Raw genomic sequence first — 11,131 nt, 5'->3', positions numbered from 1 at the left:
AAGTGCTTCATGAAGCTTCATCTGGCCATCACTGTGCAACTATTGAAGAACTAGGAATGTGAATCATGGATTTATTATGTCATGTAACGGTATGTCATTTTGTGTGATTTTTACCTCTACTTTTATATATTGTAAATGAAGAATTTACAATGCTGAAGTCTGGTAGTTTTTTTCCCCCTTCACTTGTCCAGTCTGGCGAAAATGTTCTAAGCTCAGTTGAGGGGAGACGGATAGCACACAGGTGGGATTGTTTGTCGAGCTGCTTGTCAGCAGGTTGTTGGACAACAATGGTCGGCGTGTGATTGGTCTAGCAAACGTCCACGCGGAATGCGCGTTGGTCAGCTCTGACTCGGTCGTCAATATTCTAAGCGGGCCGCATAAGGGCATAAAAATGCCTGCTGTTTTTGGAGACATCCCTGTTGGAAACAGGGGCTACGTATGCGTGCGCTTTGAAGATCAAGGTCTTCGCTTCCACGTCTGCTGCGCACGCTCCATTTGAATTGATGACTCGTCCATAAGCGGCGGGGACACGTGACACGAGTCGGCTGCCGGCTCGTGTGACTCAAAACAAAACGCACCTTGAATCTGTTTAGTAAAACCAGTGGGGATCCGGTCTGGAAAGCCAAATGGGATTTTATTAGACACTTCAATACCATGGCAGACATCATTGTTTTTTTTAAACGCTGACATTCAATGTGTTTTAATAAATTAACGTAGAGCTACACCTGGCGTTGTTTGTCCCTTTTACCCGCTGCTCTGACTGCGACGGTAGCGGGTTTTTGCTGTGCCCCCTTGTTTACCCCGATAGGCTCACGGTTCCGATGAAGGCTGCAACTTGCATTTGACTTTACCTCCTGAGATGCAGCCTTTTTCTATGTGTCCACTGTTGTGTCCATTTTGTCTTACCAAGATCGGAAAGTGAAATGCATTACTATCAAACGCGCGGTATTGGAAGGCCACAATGTCCTTTACTGAGGACAGTAGGCTCTAGTAGGTTAGCTTTAATGAGGTCATATAAAAAAATAAAAATACAAATATATATATATATATATATATATATATATATATATATATATATATATATATATATATATATATATATTAGAGCAGTCAAAAGTTAAAGCTATAAAAAAAGCATTAAAAATAGACTTAGGATTATTTTAGAAGTGAGAAGACAAGGTAAAACAATTGGTAGTTTTGTTCTTGTGTGTATATATATATATATATATATATATATATATATATATATATATATATATATATATATATATATATATAATTAGTGTCAAACATAGGGCCCATGGGCCAGTTCTGGCCCGCAAACAGGTTGAATCTGACCCGTGAGATGATTTTGGAAGGCATAAAAATGAGCAGAATTTGTTTTAATACATGAAAAACTTAAGATGTTTTATGATTAATTAATGTTGTACTATTTTGGACCGTGTAAAAAAAAACAATAATAAAGTTTTAAAGTTATATGAACATATACCATGATTTTATTGGCCCGCTAGGGAATGGATTTTCCTCCATGCGGCCCGCAGGATTAAACCTGTTTGACACCCCTGATATAGACCAAAAAAAAAAACGTCCACTACAGTGGACACAAATGTATCGGCTGGGTCTCGGGAGGTTCAAGCTGCAGCGATTCTGAGAACTTGACTGTTTCTTGCAGATTCACTTTACAGCAGTAACACAACAATACAACAGTCGTAACTTTTTTTTTTGGCTACGGAATTGCACGTCTGTCGGAATGACATCCAGATGTCTCGAGCCTTCGGAGCCTAAAATCAAGATGCAAAAACCAAGGGAGCAAACAAGTGCTTTTGTTGGCAGCCCCTTCCACCAATCATACACACTGACATCATTTACACACAGAAAAAAAAAAAAAAAAGCTTGTCCTTCATAAAACATCCAGGGATAATGAAAGTAGTAATAATCATTTGGCTGTGACTGGTGGGTTTGCGTCAGATATAAAAAAAAAAAAAAAACATTCAAGTGCAATCAAGTGTTTAGTTTGCAAGTGTACCAGTGTCTCATCGTTTCCGTTCACCAATGCAATAAGGCACCACAGCTGACTGTTCGGAAAAGCTTGAAAAGGGGTGGGGTTTTTTTTTCCTTTGTTTTTTTCTGAATAAAAATACTATCACTCCTTTGTCATGCACATAAATCCAAATACTCTTTTATAAAAGATATAGAAGAAAACTCTTATGTACAGTCTGAAGTCCCTGCACATTCACGTACTGTACATGGTTCCCTACATTCACAGTGCTCTGAAAAACTATTTGCATTCTTCCCAAATGACTTTTTTTTTTTTTTGCATTGGCATAAATCAAATAGTAGAGATGGACACATGAAGCTTCGTGAGGGGTCAGTGAAATAATTTGGGTTATTTAGAAAAAAATGTACCTGTATATTTGGCCTGGGGCTGCTTTGCTTCTTCAGGAGCTGGATGACTTTTGATTGATGGAACCGAAAAAGTACACTAATAATTCAGAAATAATAAGCTACATGTCATAGTTATTATTACTTTGTTCAACTACTAGCATTGAATCGCGAAAGAACAAGCTATTTTCAACACTTTGGATTGGTCAATAACTTTAAAAAAATAACACCCACACATGTGGACTGATAGGAGTAAAATAATAGATTGTGACCCATGAGGTGCTGGTATATGTGGATAATTAATTTGTCATTTAAAAAAAAAAAAAGTTTGCAAAGATTGGCAGATTGCTTTACATGTTTTTAAATTGTGGAGTTTAAGCAAAAGATGCACACATCTACAGTACATCAAAACTGATTCAAAAGCAGATTGAGTATTCCTAAATGAAGATTTTGAACAGGATTGTTTTTTAAAAAAATCTTACCTTTAAATAAATTATTGGGGGTTATTACATTGGGAAAAAAAGGGGGGGGGCACATCTGCGTATGTTGACTTTTGTTTGCAAATCAAACATCAAAGAAATTCATAAAGGACAGAAAAAAAGCACAAATTGAGAAAAGAGCAAATCTTTTTTCAGGGCACTGTATTTGCTTCAAATGCAAGTCACATTTTTTCAGAATTCTTAGTGGTCACCTCCCAACAGAAGGTTTTTAAACTATGTACAGCACATACGCTCAGATGGGACGCCACCCACACAAGCTCCGCCTTCAAACTCCGGATTTTCCCCCCTTTTGGCGCTCCGAGTTCCACGAGGCTCGGGGGCGCTTGGAATCCATACGAGGTAGCAGTTTATTTCCCAGTGCAAAGAAAGACAACCCGAAAAAAAAGGGCGGGGACGGCGCGGCTACAGCGAGTCCGCCGCCAGTCGACGGCTCTCCTCGGGGGAGGCGCCGTCGTCGGGCGAGGCTCCGACGGCGTGCCCGTTGGACAGCAGAGTCTGTCTGAGCTCGGGCTCGTCGTCCGGGTGACCTCGGCTCGCCAGCTTCACCGGAGGGTGAAAACCATCCTCCTGCGAAGTGCGCGCGGCCGCTCTTCCTCCTTCTCTGCTCGCTGGGACGGAAAAGACAAGATTCAGCAAAAATATCCTAGCTGGATTTCTGTTTTATTGTTAAACAAAATATTGAACATTTGGTACATTAAGAAATATATGAAAACAATGAGTGACATCTATTTTTAGAGACGGCGTGTTGCGTCAACTCTGCAAGCACTGGTGATACCGTGTGACTTTGGGGGAAAAAAAAACTAAAATAAAGTGATACATCATCACTGAGCTGCATCGCACATCCATGAATGTCCACTATGAGGCGCACTGGACTGAAAAAAAATCCTCTAACATACTGATATATATTGGTGGTATATTTTCTTAACTTTATCAGTGACAACACTTCCATTTCTACAGAAAAAAATGAAACTTGCCTTTTAGAAGTGGCGTTTCCAGAGCCATCTTGTAAGATCCAAAAGTGCTAAGCATCAAAACTTGATTTCGATTGGTAAAGCTTCGTCTGATTATCTTCCGCGAGTGGGCGACATCATCAAAATCCAACGTTATTTCTTGGTTCAGGCACGGAAACGCGTCATGCCCTCCATTTTAGATCCAAAGGGGTTAAGACAAAGACTTATTCTCATGCATGCAAATAGGTTAAAAAAAATTGAAATTCAAATCATTTTCAAAGAGGTCGCTTGTTGAGTCAACTCTGCAAGCAGCTAATCATATTCCTCTCAGTTTAAACTCCCCCATTGACGGATTAACCAAAAAAAGAAAACCTTGATTTGTTCTTTTGTTTTTTTAACAGCACGGCAAACCGTCAACAAGTCCTTGCCTACTTGCAACATAAACAGAGATCTGCTTGCGTGCGGTCGCCTGCAGCTCGATAGCGAGCAGGACAAGTTGAGGCGCGAAATGAAAAGTTTGGCAGGAGCTGGGCCCACGCAACAATGTAACGCCGTGAGGTGCCCGCCTTCGCCAATCAACGGCTACGGCGCCAGACATTTGCCTCCACACGAATTCCCAAATTCCAGCAGCTTACCTTTTTTATGGCACGGATTCGCTTGCGGCACGTTGTCAGGTAATCCTTGAGCGTCCTTTGGGACCCCGTTGCAGAGGGGTGCCGCGCGGTCCCCCGGGTTGCACTGGGAGTAGGGCGGAGGAGCGGGGTTCTGATGGTACTCGCTAAGCCCCGACGGGGCAAAGCCGTGCACCTGGTAGTCCGGATCTTTGGAGTAGTGCTCGCCGTTTTCCATGCAATCCGTGCACATGACCGGACCATCGAAACCTAGAGAATAAATGTCCGGAAAAAACAACTTAAGGATTTCGTCTCCAGAGGAAGGCTGCTGCAAAATAAGTTTGGGAACCGCTTCATTAGTGGGGTGTTTAGATATTTAAGTATCAACCTACATAGTTTTTTAAACAAAGTGATGTCTAAATTTTCATCATTCGTCATCATTTTTTGCTGGCTAAAGCAGAACGTTTGAGTAAAAAGTGATCAGTAGGAACAGCAACTTTACCACGTCGGTCATGCTGTGCTTTTTCTCCCCAGCTGCACTTTGCCCTTTTAAGGCTGGAGCCTTCATGTGATCTTAGAGACCTCTGAACCAAACAAAAACCCTCTCTTTTTATTTGGTTCAGACCGAGAGAATGCTTTAGACGGCAGCAGAATAGTATCCGCGCAGTCCTTCTCCGTTCTCCTCATGCATGAGCAGAAATGAATGCCTTTCCACCTTCTTTGTTCATAGTTTTTCACAAATGTCTATTAGGTGACACTATTAGGTGACACTAGCCTATACGGTCAGCCGAGTGCTGCTAGCTGATAACAATGCTAGCCTAGCATCCAGTGCTGGCTGACTGCCGCTGCTAGCCCTTTTAGCTGCTAACGTTGTAGCCGTTGCTAATAGCTGCAAACCGATCACTTTCCAAGCATCCTTAATTAACATACATAGCAAGTGAACTCGATTTCACGACACGGAGGACGCTGGCGATGAGCAAAATTAGCTGTTACGACGCGACACGCTGCGGATATCTACTTCAAAATAAAAGTGTTCCAAGGAACTGATGCCCATGTCATTTTGGTAGGTAAGGTTGCTGTGTTGTTGTACTTGTTGATGCACTTCTTCCTGATAGCATTCACTAAATGGACAGGTACTGAGACAGCAAAAAAAGGATCCAAGCATTTTTTAGTCCAAGGTACTCAAATTACTCAAGGGCTCGTTTCACACCTAGGTGGAAGCATACTGTTTTGTACCAGTCAATTAAAAAAAAAAAAGAAAAAAAAAGAAACATGGAATTAAATTTCCTTAAAATAGTTAACAAGCGTTATCCGTAAGAAACGTAAGATGGCGGTCGGCTACCTGTCGAGTCGACAATGTGTCCGTTGGGCTGAGGTCCGCCGGCGGCCTCTACGCGGATACACACATCCTGGCGCTCTGACAAAGTTCCCTGAGAGGAGAGGTAGCTTGGCACGTCGGGAGGAACGATGGTCTCATCTAGAGAAAACAAAAAGTCACAAGCTCAAACAAAAATATTGTTTCCCTCGAGGGCGGTTCCGACAGGTCAAACCACGTTTGCGTACTTTGTGTTTTTAGCGGACTGACGTTGTAGAAAAAGACTCACCCGTGTTGGTGACGCTACAGTCCTCGCTTTTTTTCCTGGTCTGGTAGATGATGCACACCCACACCAGGGAGGTGACCACGATGCTGGTCACCACGGCGATGACCACGATCCCGACGGTGACCGTGCTCAGGCCGGCCGACGGGGCGCAGGGCCCGCGGCGCCGGGTGACCAGCAGCTGGCTGTGAGCGCGCTCCGTGCCCAGCGTGTTGGACATGAGGCAAGTGTAGCGGCCGGCGTCCTCCAGCGTGGCGGCGCCGATGACAAGCAGCTGGTTGCCCGGCGTGAAGTGGTGGCGGTCCGAGGGGCGCAGGGGCTGGTCGTCGTGCAGCCACGTGATGCGGGGCGGGGGGCTGCCCAGCGCCTTGCACTGGAGGGCCACCGTGTCGCCCACCACCACGTTGCGATCCTCCAGGTCCTGGGCCAAGTGGGGGGTTTCTGGAAGGCGAGAGCCACGACACTTTGATTTAGACCTGTACTGATGCCAGGTATTGCTATCAGGCTCGTAATGGCCTTATTTTAGGGTACTGGGTACTCGCGGAGGCTGCCGATACCGGCCGCCAATACACAAGGGCAAAAATATATCTGTCTCTGTGAATGTCCTCCTTGGCAGTAGTTGGCGCTATTTCATAGCATATTGCCATCAGAAACTCATCATCTGAGTCAAAACTAAATGTCTTTTTTCCAAACTGATGTCAGTGTGTTAAGTGAAATTGATATGAGCGGTATTAGTCTTCTTACTGGGGGGTATTAGTCTTCTTTGTGGGGACCTCAATAAAAGTGGTTCTCAACCTTTTTTCAGTGATGTACCCACTGTGATTTTTTTTTTTTTCCAGCCGAGTACCCCTTAACCAGCGCAAAGCTTTTTTGGGTTTAAAAAACAATAACTTAAAAGATGCCATCTGTGTCTGATAGACCCTTTCAAACTTCATTTGTATCGATACACAAAAAATAATGAAGGTAAAGTGTTCTCTTTTGGAACATAGAAAAACATCTGCTGTCAAAAAGAAATGACAGGTATTAATAAATATTTTGTATAGTTTTGAATTTGATTTTTGTTTTAAAGGTTAGGGACTAAGAACTGCATTATGTCAATGGAATGACCCACTATGGAAGTCTTCACCTACTACTTCCCCTCACAGCGGGACATACACAGATTAAGAGATCTCCCTTAACACACTTCAGTGGTCCGCCTCTCTTCTATCAATCCTCTCTCACTCTCTTTACTTCAGCGCATTTTCTCCAGCGCCCAAACACGCCTTCTTTTCAGTCTCGTCTCGGGCTTCCATTTTTTTTTTTTTTTTTTTTTTACCCAATACAATTTTCCAGACGGAGGCCCCACGAAGCCAACCGACCCCGTTTTGCTCCACACACACACACACATATATATATATATATATATATATATATATATATATATATATTTAGCGAGAACAGCAAGGACAAAGGTGACCTCAGTCAATTTGGTTTGAAGCAAGAAGACCAAGCAGCCAATAAAGTGCGAGCACTCAGACTCTGGTGGCTCCCATAGAGAGCGGAGGTGTAGTGGTGGGGGTTGTTTGGTAATGTCTGACAAGCATCCCTCTGTGAGTGGCTCTTGCTCCCCCAACAATCCCCTTTGACCCCAAACGCCGACCTTTGGCCCCTGACCCGCAGCAAGGCCGCAGCTGCCGAGGAAAAGAAAAATATAAAGCCGGCCTTTCTGCAGCTTCCCACACCAGAGCCGAGTTATTTACCGGCGTTTGCCTTTGGATATGTGGGAAAATGATCAACGGCGGTTTTTACACAAATCCGAGCGGGCAGAAGCAAACGGCGACTTAGGGTTACCTAGAACAGTCAGCGTGGCGTTGGCAGACACCGTTCCCGCCGTGTTTTTGGCCGTGCAGCTGTACACGCCCATGTCTTCCGCCTTGACGTCCATGATGAAGAAGACGTCGTCGTCGGGCATGACGTGCATGCGGCGCTCGCGGGCGGCGGGGAAATCCGTGCCGCCGTCCTTCTGCCAGGCGATCTGCGGCGCCGGGTGGCCCTCGGCGGCGCACTCCAGCCTGGCGGTGTGGCCCGTTCGGATGGTGCTGTCCCTGGGCGTCTTCACGAAAGATGGCAGCACTGCCGACAAAGTGGCCTCCGTCATAAATCCGGCTTTCAAACGCGTGACGCCGAGATGACGGATAATTCTGTCGTAATTGCGAATGGCCTCCGTCATGGAGTCAAATCAATTTGCGACAAAAGGCAAGAGAGAGGAGACTTTTGTTGGAGGCAAAGAGGAACTCAATTGCGCCTCTGTCAAATGGAAAGCATATCAATGCAACGTCGACAGGCGTTTTATTTGGTGGAAGTGAGGCATTCACACACATATTAACAGATAACTAATGGCCTGTTTTTGCACAGCCTTGTTGTCAGATACGTCCCGTAAATTTCCAACGATAAGCTGCTACTTTTTTCTCTTTTTTGAGCCCTGCGGTTCATAGTCCAGTACAGTTTTTACAAGCCACTGGGGGACAACCTCCAGGCAGGAAGGAAGAAAACGACACAATACGAGTACGTTTTTTTTTGTTGAACCCTTGTGCAATATTTTGACCATTTTTGGGTCTTTTTCTTCAACATCATCACTGTATTTCAGCCAACGGATCGCACACTTCTGGTAGTGTAATAACAAAGTAGTTGTGCCGTGCTGAAATCTGACAAGTCACCATCTGGGTGAAATTTCAGCTTTTCCTTTAATGTAAAAGCCTTTGACGTGAAGATCAACAAAATACTCTACAAGGGTTGAGTTTGAACTACTATTTTACTCGCCACAAGGGGTCACTTTCCAGTTGTAAATGCAATCAGGTGCATTACTGTTGTTTTGGTGCAGTATTCTAACAATACGAGTGTCGGTGTTATGTTAAAAATATGTCGGTGCTGCACTTATTTCTAATGTGCAGGCATGTTCAGTCTGTGTTGAAAGAATATTGTTGTAACCAAGCAGTTTGAGGGGAAAAAAAACTTTGAAATTAAAAAAAAAAAAAAAAAAAAACCTGACATGGAGCCTCATTTTGCGTAAATATCTGATTCAACAACCTGCGGCTATAGTGCGGTACGGCCTAAACATGACAAAACAGAATTTTCTGTTAAAATTTTTCCTTATAGTCGGAAAAAGACGACATTATTTTCCAGAAGTATGTCTATAACTTAAAAAGTAGCTTAATAGGAATTTTGTATGAATGCTACATTATACATTTCAAAATCTCCCGTGGCCCCGGGGTGACTTTAGGTAGCCACCGCTCGAGTGAATAGCGTCAGTTACATCCATGTTAGCCAACATGCTAATACAATCTTACCATTGACAATGAGACGGGCTTTGCTGGAGTAAGTGGAGCCAAAGTGGTTGCTGATGATGCACTGGTAACGGCCCTCATGCGCAAAGGTGACGTGGCGCAGGTGCAAGATGGTGGTGTACTCCATCACCCCCCCGCCGCCTCCACCCGTCCCGTCGGATGCGGCGACTTGGTGCTGAGAGCGCACGTGTGCGTAGTTCTCCGTCTCGGCGTGCCGAAGTAGCTCCTGGTCCTTGCGCCAGGCGAAGGTCACGGGGGACGAGCTGCTGCTGGCGGCCGTGCAGGTGAGGCGCACGTTGCCGCCCAGGACCGCCACGCTGGTTTCGGGCTGAACAGTGATCTGGGGTTTGGGAAGGTCATCTAAAGAATGGAGCCAAAAGGAAGAAAAGATGATGGAAAAGTGGAGAAAATAAAAAGGGGGAGAGCTTTGCAAGATACGGTGGGAATCAGGTTACTGAACGGCAAATTTGTTTTATCATATTTGCAGGTGTGTCTAAACATATTTGGGGTGATGGGGAGAAAATGCTCTTTTTGACATCACAGACATACTTGCAAATAAGTTTGAACGTCTTTCCAAATACGTTTGAATGGGTTTGTCAGTCAAAAATATTTACTCCGCGTCGGTAGTGTCACACTTGCTTAAAAGTGAATATAAGAAGGTTGGATGTAGACAAAATTGTCACGTTATCCTCCTGAGACATTTGTGTCCACTGTAGTGGACATTTGTTAATGGTCTATAGCTTTAGAGTCATTGGAGACTACTTGACTAAGTCCTAGTGAGCTCAGTCAAGGACATCCTGGCCTTTTCGGTGAGGTCTCGTGTTTGAGTAGAATGCAATTAACTTTTCTTGTCTTGTCTTGCTGAGACAAAATGGACACAAAAGTGGACAAAAACGTGTAAACGTTTCTTTTTTTCTTGCTTGCTTTCTTCATTTTTAGAGTAGACAATTCGCCCTCTTCATTTAATACCTCAAAACACGTTTTCCATGTTTGGGACGCAATGCCAGGGGGCAAACAAGAACACAATTTCAAAGAGACAACGGCAAATATCCTGGAGCACGTCTGCTATGCTGAGCGAGTAAACACATAAGCAGACACACACACACACATATTACTCACCACAGACAAAACTGCTGGATGGGGCCTGAAACACACTGGCACCCTTAAGACTGTCAGGGTGGGCACATGTGGCATTAACAGCGCTCTGTATTCCACGGGCCACCAACCACTCGGGCAGCCAGCGGAGCTGGCAGTCGCAAAGCAAACTGTCGCTCTGGATGAGACTGTGGAGGAGCGGCAACAGTTGGATAATCCTTTTGGGAGATTGCGTGCGCGGGGAAAATTGATGCAAATCTTTTGCGCTGCGCAACGTGGAAAAGTACTCACAGACTTTTCAGGTTCTTCATCTTGCTTAAGGCGTCAGGCTGGATGGAGCGGATAGCGTTGGCACCCAAGTTCCTGTGGGGGATACAGCAGCGAGTCATCAAAAAACACGTTCTTGCATAGTGAGGGGCCAACGGAATCCAGGTGTGCGTGCCTGAAGATGGCTGTGAAAAAGCTTATGGGAATTTGAATTCCTCGTAGAATGCGCCATATGTTGGACAACTTTGTTCCTGTTCCACGGCAGGAAACAAAAGGTCATAGTTGAACTTGTGGAAGGCTAACGAGATAGAAGCAGCTGGGCACAAAGGCTCCTCACAACCTGTTCAATTTTATTTGAATTATAATATATAATGTTAATATTCTAAATAATAATATTACGTCTGT

At 44.4% G+C, this 11,131-nt stretch overlaps 1 protein-coding gene across 1 annotated transcript in view; it reads right to left on the bottom strand.

The window, feature by feature from the left end:
- Positions 1-584: 584 nt before the first annotated feature.
- The window catches only part of lrig1 (leucine-rich repeats and immunoglobulin-like domains 1), a 37,561-nt gene continuing 27,014 nt past the window's right edge, over positions 585-11,131 (bottom strand). The window contains exons 11-18 of the mRNA XM_088423326.1: positions 10,751-10,822; positions 10,484-10,647; positions 9,368-9,724; positions 7,872-8,153; positions 6,048-6,482; positions 5,786-5,920; positions 4,468-4,713; positions 585-3,490 (exon numbers count right to left, since the gene is read on the bottom strand). Of these exons, the coding sequence (XP_088279452.1) occupies positions 3,285-3,490; positions 4,468-4,713; positions 5,786-5,920; positions 6,048-6,482; positions 7,872-8,153; positions 9,368-9,724; positions 10,484-10,647; positions 10,751-10,822 (1,897 nt within the window). The 3' untranslated portion in view covers positions 585-3,284. The remainder of the gene's footprint in view (positions 3,491-4,467; positions 4,714-5,785; positions 5,921-6,047; positions 6,483-7,871; positions 8,154-9,367; positions 9,725-10,483; positions 10,648-10,750; positions 10,823-11,131) is intronic.

The sequence above is a fragment of the Hippichthys cyanospilos genome, chromosome 9 (assembly GCF_059441005.1).
Source record: "Hippichthys cyanospilos isolate Australia breed blue-spotted pipefish chromosome 9, RoL_Hcya_1.0, whole genome shotgun sequence".
NCBI lineage: Eukaryota > Metazoa > Chordata > Actinopteri > Syngnathiformes > Syngnathidae > Hippichthys > Hippichthys cyanospilos.
This window is presented reverse-complemented; position numbering and strand designations above follow the sequence as displayed.